This window comes from Eleginops maclovinus, chromosome 11, assembly GCF_036324505.1.
Source record: "Eleginops maclovinus isolate JMC-PN-2008 ecotype Puerto Natales chromosome 11, JC_Emac_rtc_rv5, whole genome shotgun sequence".
NCBI classification, from domain to species: Eukaryota; Metazoa; Chordata; class Actinopteri; order Perciformes; family Eleginopidae; genus Eleginops; species Eleginops maclovinus.
In genome coordinates, this window is record NC_086359.1 from 13182329 (window position 1) to 13198328 (window position 16000).

The 16000-nt window shown below is 40.1% G+C and overlaps 1 protein-coding gene across 14 annotated transcripts in view; it reads right to left on the reverse strand.

Annotated features, from left to right (window-relative positions):
• Nucleotides 1-15391, reverse strand: part of tcf7 (transcription factor 7) — a 58550-nt gene extending 43159 nt beyond the window's left edge. For all 14 annotated transcript variants that reach the window (XM_063894630.1, XM_063894629.1, XM_063894624.1 and 11 more), the window contains exons 1-3: nucleotides 14912-15391; nucleotides 14552-14621; nucleotides 12964-13070 (exon numbers count right to left, since the gene is read on the reverse strand). In XM_063894630.1, the coding sequence (XP_063750700.1) occupies nucleotides 12964-13070; nucleotides 14552-14621; nucleotides 14912-15094 (360 nt within the window). In that variant the 5' untranslated portion in view covers nucleotides 15095-15391. The remainder of the gene's footprint in view (nucleotides 1-12963; nucleotides 13071-14551; nucleotides 14622-14911) is intronic.
• Nucleotides 15392-16000: the final 609 nt, after the last annotated feature.

Below are 16000 nucleotides of genomic sequence, written 5' to 3' on the forward strand. Positions count from 1 at the left end.
GCGCGGTTACCGCTTCTCATTGTTTACTGCTCCCTCCCTTCCGTTACTGCACTTATCTTCCTTCATTGTTCTCTCACACTCTGTCAATCTCTTTGCCTCTCTCCATTTGTTGTCAGACTTGTTTGTACCCCCTAACTCCAATTTCTCCAACTTCATCCTCCTCAATCTGATCAACCCAATCTCTACCCGTCTGATGAATCAGATGATTTGTTTCGTTTGTTCTTCACTTCCTGCCCACCCACCTCTTCCCTTTCATCTGTCCTGGGTGTGCATACAGTGTTTCCCACATACATGTCCTGTACTATGTGCAACACCTTCTCAGTCACGCACGCCTACACTGTAACACACACACACACACACACACACACACACACACACACACACACACACACACACACACACACACACACACACACACACACACACACACACACACACACACACACACACACACACACACACACACACACACACACACACACACACACACACAAACAGGCTCATACACAAACATAGACCACAGTGCAGTGCACATCACAGTTGCTCTAGTTTTCTGTTTGGCCCTGAAAAATGCACACACAAGTTGATTTACCACAACACCTTCTCACACACCCACACAGCACAGATAAAAAAAAAACTCTTTATGAGCTCCATTACTTCCTCAAACTCAACATATTAGGTTGTGGCTGTCAGAAACAACAACTATGTGCCTAGTACATATGTCAATACATCTTTTTTTTTCTGCCGTGCTTTAGTCTCCTTTTGCTTTCCTTTTGTTCTTCCTCAATCCCTCCCTTCCTCTTTTGAGACATCACGCCTCTTTTCCTCAAGGCCGCCTCTTCTTCCTTGCCTCTCGTTTATATCTACTTAACGGATGCACAATCAACATTTTCTCCATGTCCAATCTCTCCATTATAGCACCGAGGCTGATGGGGAAAATGCGTTGCGTCTGTGTTTGTGCGTGTTGCATCTCTTAAGCGTTTCCCATGGCCACAAAATGTGGGCATGGGTATCTTTCCTATAAGCAACAAAACAGGGCAAAACAAAGGTAGGAAATCAATTTGACGCATGGCCGAGCTCCTTTGGAGGAAATGAGTTGAAGAGGGAATTCCTCCCTCTGCCTTTTTGGCTTAAAAACGACATTAACACATGGACACAGTGGCAAAACATATGACACATACTCAAGAAATCACAGCAGACACACCTCTGACAGTAAACCCTAACACATTCAGCTGGGACTCATTCTCTTAATTCTGTCCTCTCCTGTATGGAAAAACATCATTTAAAAGAGGCTCCAAACTAAGGACACTGTCCCAGATACACCGCAATTGTTGTCTCAGTTAAAGTTCTTTAACAAAATCATGTAAGTTATATGTAAAATGTACATGTGGGTTACAAAAAAAACCAAGAAAAATGGTAAAAGGTTAAAAGTTATATATCAATTTACTACAGCATGAAGATAAGAAAGAATATAAACAGGATTGTTTTTATCTCTGCAGGGAAGGGTCTTGTCTATGAACCATACACAATGTCTGTTAGTGTGCATGATGAGGAAGAAGGAAGTGGTAAGCGGTATGTACTTTATTTACAAGTACTCTGTGTAGTAAATATGTGTGTGTGTAGGAACAGTATGAGGGGTCTTAAGCATGCATCGGTGTCATGTGTGTATATATATATATAAGTATGAACAGCGTATAAAAGTCAGATGCTGCTTCCTTTCTTTAGCAGATGAGTATCATATGAGGGAGGATTAGACTTATGCTCCTGTGTGTGAGTGTGAGTGTGAGTGTGAGTGTGTGTGTGTGTGTGTGTGTGTGTGTGTGTGTGTGTGTGTGTGTGTGTGTGAGTGTGTGTGTGTATGTGCGCATGTGTGATCACAGCCATGTGTGCCGGGCTGCTTCATGCGGCTGTGGAGGCTCCAGCTGGTCTAGGCAGAGCCACTGGCATTGGGGCGGAGGAGGAGGTCGGGGTTTGAGTTTCATTTAGTCGGCTATTTTTATGAACACTATTTTAATAAAGTGCATATTAAACAAAATGATGATAAAGGTTGGGTTGACGTTTTGAGGGTGAAAGAGCCGGTGGTGGAGTTGAAAGTCATCAGGGGTCATTATCAATTACTGACAAATGTGAAAACATGTTCGATGTTTTTTCATACAATACTATACCCAAAATAATTTTCTCATCTGAGTTTGAGTCAGTTGTCTTTGTGACTGTTACAATAATGATTAATAAACTGTTCTGTCAAATGGTACAGTCATAAAAAAAAAACCTAAGCACACCATACTTTACAGTAAGATTAAGTAAGAAGACAGTAATGTTGATATGGTCGGACATCTGTAACACATTAAACAAACTCTGAATGATTCATGTAATAAGGTCATTAAGTATTCTTTCTGGTGCTGGCTAAGTTTTTATACGTTTGATTGGATTGACACAGTGCTTTGACATTTTAGGAAATGTGTTCTCATTCTGGTGATGAGTGGGATGAGAACATCTACGTATGTTAGAAAAGTTACAGTGCTCTTTAAACCTCCTACAATGAAGACATCGGGATATAAGTCAATTAAGAGGAGTTCTTTTTTATTTAGAGTGGAAATATATCATTGTACACTGAGGTAAGTGACGGTAGGGGAATAATAAAGTATAACATGTAAGTCTTGAGTTGTCCTTAATGTTAATGCCACAACAAACTTTGCGTACATTAACATACATAAACAAAAATAGGACACATGCACACACGACTGCCAACATACATGTGGAAACACACTCAAACAGACACAACATGGACACTGTTAAAGGAGTACAAGTAGAGCTGTTTTGTTGATGCATAAACATGTATTGAAATGTCTTTCTCTAGTTCATTTCTATAAATGTTTTCCTTTCACATACACAACAATACACAACAATCCTATTATTTGATCATGTTATAACTCCTATCACACATGTCTTTAATGACTCAACTACTTTATATTTATTGTTGCAAATGTAATATAAAACATATAATACCAGATCCTCACAACACACACACACAACATGATGTGAACTCACTCTAAGAACACGCACACACACACACACACACACACACACACACACACACACACACACACACACACACACACACACACACACACACACACACACACACACACACACACACACACACACACACACACACACACAGGCCTAGAGAGTGTAAACAGGTTGTAAATCCTTCTCACAGGGACAGATGAAAGGGCAGAGCACATGGTAAATTGTCATGTACATCACATATGGTCGTCACACTGACTGCGTTTTCAAATAGTAGAAGCGACAGCCTACTGTGTGAGACTGCAGGCTCACACACCGTCCAGATGAGTGGAGGTCAATGACTGATACACATGCTGTTTCAGTAGATTAATACTCAGTAGAGTTTAAGTGTTATTACATAGGGAAATGAAGTGCATGTGTGGTAATCAGGGGTACGTTCTCCTTCTCTGTTGTGTTACAGTTTTAATCTTTCCTGAACTTCCTCCAGTACAGTTGTGCATAATGCAAGTCATACCTGTTTGCTGGACGTATGAGCAGAGATGTGGCCTCAGGACCAAAGTAACACATGAGACTAAATCTGACCTTTGTCCCCGTGCTGATCTGAACCAGGTCATTCTAAAGAGTTGAATTGGTTTCGTCCAAAGTTCGGCAAGAAGCATATTTAAATGTTATTTTTGTATTAATGTGAGTTTATCGAGGACATTGATGGTTATGTTGAAGTATCTGAGATTTATTCCAGTAATTCTTTTTGGTTCTTTTATTTGAGGAAAGTACAGGGTGACTATGTGTAAACCATGTGAGTGAATAACATCCACTAAACTAGAATGGTAGTGACTGCTTTGTGAAACTGTTCAACAGTCTGATTATTGACAGTTTTTTTTTCAAGAGGAAATGAAACAAGATTTTAATTCCCATAGGTCATGTGATTTCTTAAAAAAGAACAACTTTCACTCTGACAGAAACAAACAAAGTAACATGGCCTTTATATCACTTAACTTTGCACATGGATGGCCACAAATCTCTCACCAATTGGATTTTAGCCATTGACATGAATGTGCAGCATGTTCCTTATAGACAGTAGTAAAGCTTCAGAAGTCACCAATTTTTTCACTCAATATGATGTGTGTGAAAAGAGAGAGAGAGAGCAGAGAGACAACAGCTTCATTGATATAGAAAAACTATTAAATAAATAATAAAGACCGCTCATTCAGCAGTGTACCTTTAGACTCCTCACTAGCCAGGCTCTCGAAGAGGGAGGGATTCAACATGTGCATAATATTTACAGGTTGTGGCCCACTAACCTACAAGCTCGGTGTTGTGGGTCTGTGTGTGTTCATATCTTTTTTTAAATGCCCAGCTACATGCAACATGAAAACAATGAGAGAGTAAGCAGCAAAGTGTGGAGCCATTTTTGGAACTGTAGGCTCTGCAGTCTTTATACTCTCTGTATTTCCATGTCTGAGTTAAATGTTCCGTGTTTGCTCTCGTTTGCTGGATGTTTGCATGACTTTTCTTCATTACGTTTCCTTGACTGCAGTGTAGCTTAACCACAATCTTTTTAAGATAGCTACTTTTCCTATAAAAGTTTCACAGATTATTTAGGAACCAGTTCTAATCCTGAACCTAAAACCCAGAGAGATGACTGTTCCTTGTTTTTTTCAAATGTATTTAAATTATTCAAATATAGATTAAGCATTATAATTGAGTATTTATAGATATGCAGCTCCGGAAAAAAATGAAGAGAGCACTCCAAATCTCTACATGTATTGCAGCCCTTTCAGTTTTTGTTGAATTCCAACACAGAGATAAATACAATAAACAAATAAAACCAATATTTAAGTCAAAGATATGTCTATAAATAATAAAACAAGAGAAAAAGATGCTGAAGTGGTCTCAATTTTTCCCACGGCTGTATATATTGGGGGTACTTTGATAACACATTGGTTTGAGATAGACAATGCTGTCATTGATTAACTATGAACTGAGGATACACATCTGTGAGGCCCAGACAGCTCCCTCTGTAAACAACCACAGAGGAAAAACGGTATGGTTTCGTTCCACAGGCCAATGACTCACCTGAGTGCAACAATATCTGAGTGCAACAATATCTGAACACACACACACACACACACACACACACACACACACACACACACACACACACACACACACACACACACACACACACACACACACACACACACACACACACACACACACACACACACACACACACACACACACATACTCTCTCTGTGATCCCCTCTGTCTCTTCTTCTCCTATGACAGTTTCAATAAGAAATGACTCTGATTGAAATGAGGCAGTTTCTTATCTAGTTGTGTTGGAACGGGATGCTGTGTGGATTGGAAGCTGGAATCAGTGAATATGGAAATTTTACCTGATTAATGACTTAACTAATTGACAAAAACATAGGAATTCTGTCTGACCTGCATGTACCTTAGCAACAAGTCTGAGCTGATCCAACATTCTGCTTTACGGCACAACAGGAGATAACTTTGCAGCATGAAAATTGAATATTTGCATGGAAAGGGGCTCAAACTCATTGCAAAGGCTGATAGCGGATAACGTTTAAAGGCAGATGGAGAAAAAAAAACATGTTTGACCTCTAGCATCCTCCGGGCGAAGGGAAGCGTGGGAGGAATTATGGGAAATGTGGTCTTAATTTAGAAAAACACTAACACCACATGAGGTTAAAAACCGTCTCAACCTCTTGTTCTCAAGTTTTTTTTACTTCAGAAAGCATAGCAGTTTTGTGTGGGTTCACACATCTGTATTAAACAGGTCTGGATGTATAGAAAAACAGACTTAATAATATCAATCCAAAAATCCCACACTTCCGTTGCTAACACCTGTCTTTTACTGCTCTAGTTTTTTTCCCGTCCCACCTTCCCTCAGCGCCGGAAAGAAATAAGTGGATGAATAATTACAGGTATAAACACCTCGGGGCTATCTGAAGGGGTTTTTCCTCTTCTTCTGATATTCTTTTAAACATTTCCGCCTCTTGAATTACTCTTCTGAACAGTTTTTCTTTAGGTGCCTTCACAGCCCGCTACTTCAAAGCCGACATGGTGATGAGCGGGCTCTTATGGTCATTTGTATTTGTATACAACTCCCACCCCCCGCTCTATATAATGCTCTCTTTACCATAGCCCTCCCTCCCCTTTGTCTTCATCCACTTATCATTTGAGTGCCCATCATATCTGTCCCTCTTTGATACAGCTAGGGGCCACAGCTTACACATGACAGTATGTGAACAAACACACACAAATACTCAGGTTTGTAAAAAATAAATGTGCATTTGTGAAGTTATATCTTTAGGTATCTATTGTAATTGACATGTTACACTCATTTTATGATGTTTGACAGAACAGACAAAGCATGATCAAGAACATATTTGAAGTAGTAATGGAAATGATCTGTTGGCTCATACAAAAAGATAGATACACTTTATCTACAATTATCTAGCACCTCCGAGGATATCTAATATGTATTGGGTATTTATCCTTACTTCTAATGCCATTAAAGTAACATTAAATGTATCAGTAAAAAACATGAAACAACAATACAAAATATTACATGCAACTAGGATGAGGAAACTTCGCCTGTGTTCTTGTAGTCTCAAAACAAAGAAAATGGATTTTGGCTCAGAGCAATCATGGAGACTTGCTGTCCAATCATCATCCTCATTTCCCTGGATCATTTTTAGACTTCATACAACCATAATCTTGCGCTTACATACATCACAACAATAGCAATTTCCATATCTGCCAGTTCTTACATCCCATAGCACTCATCCACATTAGGAACATCCATCATTAGCAGCTTTTTTTTAAAGTATTTTTGATTTGGAAAGTAACATGGATGCAACTTGAAACTTCCAAAGTGTTGAAGTATTTAGGAATGTATTTAAAAAGCAAAACATCCTTAGAAAGGCATTTGGAGGTGCAAGATTTTCGACATGAGCTTTTGCTGCCTTCTAGTGAAAGCTGCTTTTCTTTTAGGCCTCTTAAATCTGAGCGGCGGGGTCCTTATCGTAGCCAGTCAGAGGATGGGAGGCCCCCGTGCCGCTCATCCCAGCCCCTGGGTCTGTATGAAGGAGGGATTAGGGAGGCCTCAGCCTGTGTTGCTGCCATTGTTTACCAGGGGACTAGGAGCTGAGCAACCCCCATGTCAGCACAGCGATACAATAGGAAACAAGGAAGTGGCAAGATCCTAGAGACTCGCACACACATATGCCATTCCCTTGATCTTGGAGGATCAACTTTGTATTATTCGGGAGATAAAAGGAGGAGGAGGAGGAGGAGGAAAAGAGCAGAGGTAGGGGAGCTTGTAAGCGACAACAGCTGATTTCTGAATCGATGTGAGAATAAGAAGGAGGTATATGAAAGAGTTAGAACATGAAACTTTACATTACACCCTGATAAAAAGAAGCTGGCTCTTGAAGTGGGTAAATGTTATTAATCTGCATGATACGGAAATGATGGTTTGGTTTGGAGAAAGTGAATCTTTGTACGCTGAGAAACTTATATTTAAAGAAAGAAAGTGTCACCCCAACCCTTCCCAGACATGTTTACAGTCTTTCAGCAGTGTTCCGGTCAATTTTCAATTTTAGTCTGTGAAATTAAATGTCAAACAAGCAGGAAATTCCCTCACCCTAGACAATGACACGGAGCTGTTTAATAAGCCCAACTGTTAAATTCCAGTGACTAAGTTTACACAGCCAAATAAAACAAACATGATATTGGTTTCCCAAAGAAACTGGCTAATACAGTAAACCGATTGCAGTCCGTGTACAGGTGGGGAGAGCGGGAAAGTGTTTCAGGGCGACGTGTTGTCCTCACAGCTTGTTGACGTCTTTGTGTGACCACAGTTTCCACATCACAGGGAGTTTCACAGCTCATCCGACAGTGAAGAAAAAATGCATACAGCCGAATATCAGATGCTAGGTTTTAGTGCTTGGTAGTTTTCAGACAATGATCTGCAAACAGCTGACCTTCTGTCACACCGACAGGAAAGTGACCTAGCAACTGACTGTTATAAGTCCGCAGAGAGCTTCATCAATACTCATTGTGTAAAAGCTGCTTTAAATGCCGACCTCAAACCAAAAAAGTAACGTGCTGAATACGCTTTTTATTGACTCAAGTCTGAATACTGGGAACATATACACTGATCAGTCTTTATGAGCAGGTTCTTGACCAATTGAAAAAGCCCTTCCTCTTCGTCATGAATAAGACTCTCCTCTGCTACTCTATCTCTGTTCTTACTTTGGTTCAACACACATTTGCTATTTTCTTCTCTGTTGGATCCACATTTGTGCCTCCCCCAAACCCATAAATAACCAATAACGCCCACTAATACCAGATGTTTTAGGGGAAACAATTGTACTCATCTATGTAACAAAAAAGATCTGTATTTAAAAGGGTTACAGTCTCAGTCTATTCCCAGCATTTACTCTTTATTAGTACAACCCATTATCAAGCATTGAACAGCAGCAGCTACTTTATATTATAGATAACTTCATAACAGATCGACATGGCTTAATATTTATTTCCTCGGCAACACGGCAGCGCTCAATGAGCTGGTGGAAATTTAGTAAGATGCTCGGAAACCCTTCAGCAGGACACACTGGTCCTCCAGGTTAAATATGATGTTCTTGAGTTTCTTCTCCATCTTATGACACTTTTGGAGCTCAGAAGTACCATGAAGTTATCTCGCAAACAAAGAAAGTTGATTTGGAGCAGAACGATGCTTATAAACTGCTAAGATGATGAAAGAAGGCAAGAAAAGAAATGGATAGTTGGGAATGCAAAAAGGATACTCTGACCATCTCCCGTCTGCTGGGGTTTGACTTCTTAAGACAATACAGCCTCCGGATCCCTTGTAAAACACTTGCTTGTGTTAATCCACAACATAATACACACAGCCGGCGAAAGTTTGTCATATATAACAACACTGGAGGAAAACACACCATTCAGCAAACACAAGCCTATGGAGAATCACATGCAGATTAGCACGCAGAAAACATTAGTTACAAACAAATGACTTGATGTAATGCACTGCCGTACAAGCTGCAGATAAAGCTTTATCCAAAGACAACACTAATCTTTTTGTTTGGCCACTTCTTCTGAAAGCTGATATATTAATCTAACAGGGAAATGTCCCATGAAATGCATAATGGGAGTATTATTTATCACTGAATAGGATAAGGAGGAAGCGATTAGAAGCGTTTATACATGACATTTTAACATTAATAATAAGGGCTGTGATTAATCCGGCTTTTAGTCTATTACAGTCATTTTGAGTGAACATGGAAAATAATATGCTAATCTTTTCAGAAGAGACAACAGCACAGGGATTTTTTTTAGTTCCCTTCTTCTTTAGACCTTTATTTTTGGAATGTACTGTACATACTGTATATTCAAGAAGGCATGAAATAATCCAAATATAGTTCCCAGGAGAGTTAAGAAACAGACAAATATTATAAATCATAACTGCCTTTCAGTCATTCAGATGATGCTCTCACAATGAGTCCGAAAGCGGTTTACTGTAACACACAATGCTTTTGAGAAATAGTTTCTTTTGGCTGGTAAATGCTGACAACATCCAGCCTCCCACTAATGCTTGGCTGCGGAGGGTGATAATCTGACAGGGAAGTTATCAGCTAGGGACGACATAGTGACAGAATTTGGGCAGCATCTTATGGTTATCTTTATTATTGATTAATCTACAGATTTCTTCTCGAATAATAAATTACAATTTCTCAGAGCCCAAAGTTAAGTGTTTGGGGTCATTTCTGTGCGTTGACTGAGTTGCTCTGGTAAAATGTGTGCTAATTTTTGCTAATCTATTTATCTTATCTCTTTGTAATACTTGACATGAAGTGTAGAACCCATGCTCTTAAAAGGGAACATGTTCGTTGAAAATAAATACAACCAAGCGCTCAAACTATTTATCAACTGCAGAAAAGTAATCAACAATTGACCATTGTTTGTCTTTAATGAGAGTATTTACTGATTTTACATTGTTATTACACTAAATATTTTGGGATTTTAGCTGGTCAGATTAACAAAAGCAACCTGAAGGCATTACAAAGGGACATTTCAGAAGCACTCGAAATCATAATCAAAAGGAAGGAGTGATCCGCAGGAAGACAGGAGAACAGCCGTCAGTCAAGGCAGACCGAGTCGTAACATGGGTTGCCTTGTCACACGTTAAAACCACAACACTAGGAAAACAGCCCCTTCTTCTGTAGGGCTCCCAGGCCTATAGTTTCCGATCCATCCCTCCCATCCATAATCAACCCCCCCCCCCTCCACCCTCCACCCTCTAAAACAACCATGCTCAGCCCTTTCAAGTGGCAGGTAGACGGGGCCTGATACGCCGCTACCGCCTTGCAACCAGCGGGCTAATTACAAGGGAAGCAGCAACAAGTGAGCATTGTGTGGAGTCCCGAAGACACACGGGGAAAGAAAGTGCTCTTTATCTTGCCACAACCATCCCCCCCCCCCCCCCAACCCCCCCTCCATCCCACCCTCAACAAAAACAATCTCTGAGAAGCTTTGCGGTTGGCAGTCCAGGGTTGGAGAAAGAGAAGAGTAGATTTGGAGACGAAGGTGAAGAAGTGGAGGCACATACCATCACACTTGCTCACCATGTTTGTGTAACGCGATGCCGGATGTGTAGTGCTATGCAACAACGAGTATTAAATGTTTAAGGAAGTACGCCCTACAAGTACTTCATTTAGATTATATTCTCAATCACAGTGTAGGGTAACTAACTTAGAGAGGTTGTGGTTTCCTGGGACACGTTTTCTGCCTCCCTGCACAGATAAATGCAACTCTTATGTGCAAAAGTGAAAGGAAGTAAATCTTGTCTAGGATTTTCTTTCCAAGAAAAACTCAAAATAGTGTGTAAAATGTTGACTACACTAACTTTTTTTTAGGCATAGTTTGAATCTGGTGGCTTGAGGTTAAAGAGGTAGAACAAAAATATACAAAGACATCTAAAAGGAAAGGCAAAATAAAGAATCCCTACATTTATTTATTTTAAAACAATTCATAGTTTATATTGTCTAACTGTGGTGGAGCAAAGAAGAAACTTCCCAGAAGCCGTAACACTGGAATTTAAGCTTATTTTCCCATTGACTTGTGCTACTGTGGTGAGCTTGAGGTATTTTTAGAGCAATTATTTCACCAGGAGATAGTCGGCATCAACAGTCATCTATTTTTGACCCATCAGCGACCCATTTAAAATCTCCCATGACCAACAGCTGGGTCATTACACATTAAGACAGCGGGTTGAAACACTCAAGCAAAATCACATTTTCCAGCCATAAAGTAGAGTTTCTGATACAGCAGATTCCCAATTCCCTGTGCCTCATGTCAGATCAGCCGACAGTAAGTGTGATCTCATAAACATGCATGTCTGCTGTTCAGCAACGTCTTGTCTGCAGGAGCAGGGGGGTAAATTCAGGTAACAGGATTACACAGCACGTGAAAAATGAATTGGGCACAACCGCTCATGTTTGGTGCAATTAGTCAGCCTATCCATGGATATTGGTTCTCATGGATGACTTGAAGGGATTTTATGATTAATTTTGTAAGGCCTGTCTGGCTGGATGAGTGATACTACATACTTGAAATCTTTCCACGAGCATTTCAGATGTTTGTCTTAGCGGTTTAACATTCAGAACAGCTATTAAAGCAGCATCAAACCTCTTGCCATTCACACACAGTGCAAACAGATGGGGAAACGTCATGTGAAGCGCTTCACGGTGACGACATCAATCAGATTCCAACTTCAGCAAAGGCGTAAACAAAAACAAGCCCTTTTTTTCGGCTTTACCTCACAAGGCTGCGGCTCTCATGAGAGAAAGCATGTTTTAAGAAGTGCTTCATTTCATATGGCATTAGGCGGGAAACAGCACAGTTCAAAGTCAAATCAGAGCACATGTTAAATTTGAGAACGATCTGCAGTGCGACTGATCTCACACTAACACTCTTTAAAACTAAATGGATTTCAGCTGTGTCAAACTAACTGGGCGTCAAATGTTTCTGGTTTGCAATTGAACATAAAAAGTAATGGTTTTTGGGCTTAAATGACAGAGGTGTACTCATTATAGATCTCAATCACATTTGACTATATTTAAAGAAGCATAACTGCCAGAAAAGCCTAACTATAAGCCTCTATATGTCTTAAATAAATGTGTCAAACATCACAAAAATAATTCTGCCATGAAACAGTCATTAAATATTCGTGATATGATAACAAATATATTTTTTGGAGATGTTTAGAGTTCAACTATACTCCGTTCACACTTGGTAGGGAAAGGCGCCACAAAGGGTTACACATTTTCAAGACCATGCAAAACAAATGAAGTACAAATTATGCAAAACTGCCCAGAAGTAATATTCAAGCCTTGATCCAAATAGACTAGAACAAAAAAAACACCAACACTTCCATGCCCACAATCATGCCATCTCCGTTTGGTACAGATACAATTCTGACTACTGAGGATTTATTTGCGCCAGCCAATAAAGAAAAGAAAAAAAGATCATCGGCCACTGGACATGAAACAATTTCATCCCTGAGTGTGTATTTCTTCTGTATTTCTTCTTATGTCCTTAGCAGTGGTGGAGTAATATGAAAAGAGTATCACCACTAACATTGTATATTATAAAAAAACAAACATTGTTATATTTTCCAGAATATGTCCTGAAGCACATTTTCAGAGTTTGGAATTGATGCCAAATATTTTTAAATAGCAGCTGAATGGCACAAACTTCCACTGGAGTCCAAAGTCGGACTTAAACATTAGGACCTCAGACCCTTCCGAGGTACTGACACAAGAAACCATATGGAGAAAAACAATGACCAGCAGGAATAATAAAGAATAAAAACAGAAGCTGACTTACAGATGGAGAAACAGAGCCGTTGGGGAGGTAGGGGTCAGGCAGCATCAGGAACGGATACCCCGGATACGCTGGTGTCTTGTACATGCCTCCATCTTGCTGCTTCAACACTGCCAGGACATGAAGAACAGTAAACAAGATTTAGAAACTCAATAACTCCAATAATGTTTTAAAGGGACTATTTATAGTCAAACAGTTGTTTTCTTTAGAGTAAAATCCTTTGGTTTGGTGGCTGAAAGTAAGGGCATTAGCATTGCATTATTTTTAAATTAATAGAAGTTCCAAAATCTTGTGTTTAAGGAGTATAAAACTAAAATGTGATACTCACTCCCACAATGCTTAAAGATTTAACTGTGTCTCAGAACAAAAAGGAAAGGCCTGATTTCCGAAAAAAACGTGCATACAAAGTAGGGCAAGTATTTACAAGTGTTGTAGTTACTACATGTTATATCCTTGTGTGGGCACACACTACAATACTTAAGACAAAAGCGTTACAAGCGTCACCCAGCCTGAGAGGCGTGAACTCCTGTAGCCTATGTGTTAATTTATCTCTCACCACCAGCCATATTAAGCATCAGAGGCCTCTGTGGGTCAGCTGTAACTAGGTTATACCTGCTCTGTATGAAAACAGACACACACACACACTAAAGGTTTTTACTGTTTCACAGCCTCATCCCTTGTCATGGAAGGTGCCCAAACTTTTAATAAAACCAAGGCCATAACCAAGGTGACAGAAAACAAAATAATACAATCACGTAAGCACTAAATGTCTTTCCTGTAGGTTTCATTTTTTCCAAATAGACACATTTGAAACCACAAATCCACATTTAAAGTAGAATGTGCACATAGGAACACAATGCAACAACTGTTTTTTCCTTTCAGAAACGATTGGAATGAGTTACACAACTTGAGTACAGCCTGTGACGCCTATAATTAAAACTGCCATGTATACATTCTCTAAATGCGCCTTATCCTTGGGAGGGAAAGTTAAATTGCCCTGTTCTTTTTGGGTGGCAACCCTTCAGAAATAAAATAAACCTCTCAAGGACCCTGGTTGACCCCACTTTTGGCTAAGTATGGCAAAAGCTTCACTGCAAAAAATGTCAAGGGTTGAGTGTAAAGTGGAAAAAAGTATGTAAATCTAAAAATGGAATGCTAAAACTAGCAGTATGAGGAGAATATCTTCAACATATTTTATACACATAGCAAACATTGTTACATGACCACATCTTATGACTATATACAACCTAAAAGTAATCAAGAGTTCAGCAATTCAGAGTCCCTATTTCACCAGTTAACATGTTGTTATAGATATTTAAAGCAATATTCTATGAGAAACACAGGAAATCCCCAAAACAAAGTGATGTTTAGAGAGATAAACTGCACACGGTGGACATTTCTTGTAGTGTGCACCTGAACACAACTCTTTGAGGTTGGTTTTAATGCAGCAACACGTGTCCTGCTGACCAAAATAGTCCTTAGTTTGACACAGTAGGTGGGATTTTCTTTAACACTTCTCAGTCGTTTTCTGGGATAGCAGTGGCTACTCAAGCCGACACGACAGCGAATGTGTAAATTGATTTCTTCTCACCTCCGTCGAGATGCTCCCGGTGCTTTTCTGGGAAGCCCCTCTGCTCGCCCTGCTGTCCCCGTCTCACCGCCTGAAAGGCACCGACAACAAACACGGGGTCAAAAAGTACAGAAATAAAAGCACAAAAGTGTCAAACAGAGTAACTTAAGAGCAACCGTATCATACTTTATAGTGTGTGTTGGTTACATTGTGTTATCCCTTCCCTTTAATAAACCCCTGGTAGCCTGTGAACTTTACTACTGTAACCCCTGAAGGCAGTTTCATTCAACGCTTGTCAGCAGCGTGTAAAATAAAACAAGCTTCCTTACACACTCTTCCCGTGTTACATCCACACAGACACACACACGCCGTGCCACCTACCGCTGAGTTAGGACTTTGATTTATCTCCGATTCGTTCACCAGAGAGGACTTGAGGTCGGCCAGGTCTCTCTCTGTAAATGCGTTTTCTTGGATTTTCTCCTCTTGCTCCCCTTCGTCTTTGAACGCTATCATCTCATCATTCGCTCCCAGGTCGTCCCCACCGCCGCTGCTGAGCTGAGGCATGACTACTTCTCCCACCTCCTTTAGCGGATGTTTAATAACTTAAAAAAAGACGACCAACAAAAAGAAAACGTATTAATAAAGAGAAGAATTTACGGAGTTTCTCTCCTTGGTCTGGGGCGCCTCTAAAAGTGTAGTAACCCCCACCACATACAAGGGGAAAAAAGTTAAGATGTGTCGTCCCCCCGGCTGGCTGCGTTAGAGGACTAATGTTTCCCTACAACAGCAAACAGCTCATTTGAGCCTAAGACAAGGCGAGGAGTCCCGACATCAAAGGGCGCCGACCGGATGATTGACAGGTCCGATGACTTGTTGGGGGGTTGTAGCCTACGATTGTTTCTGTAGAGGGTTGAGCCTCTTAAAGAGACATCGCCTCCCTGAGCTCAGCTGAACAGCATTATTCATGACTTCCAGGGGCGCGTTCACGCCATCCTCGGTCCCTCGGCTGTAGACTGTACTGCTGCTGCTTTTTGCCACCGAAACTTCACTTAAGTCAAACGAGCAGAAAAGGCGTCAGTGCATATAAGAAGGGGTGCATTTAAAATATGATCCTTTCGTTCAATGGTCTTGCAACTTTCTCTTGCACTACCTTTATTTATATTCTGTTATTTCTTGCACTATTTTCATAGGTTTTTATTTGTTGCATTGTTTGAGGAGGCTTTGACTTAAAAATGTCTTTGCCACATTGTAGCTACTCAGTAGCTGCCACTGTTCATATGACAATAAAGTCTTTGAATTTTGGAAAACGTATTTGAATCAATATTGTAATGCTTATTACATGTTTTTCTTCCTTATTTCCACTGGTGGACAGTAACTTAAGTATTTACTCAAATACTGTACTTAAGTACATATCTGAGGTGCTTGAGGGCTTTAACATCACTTGTATACCAAAATTCTACTTCAACTAAC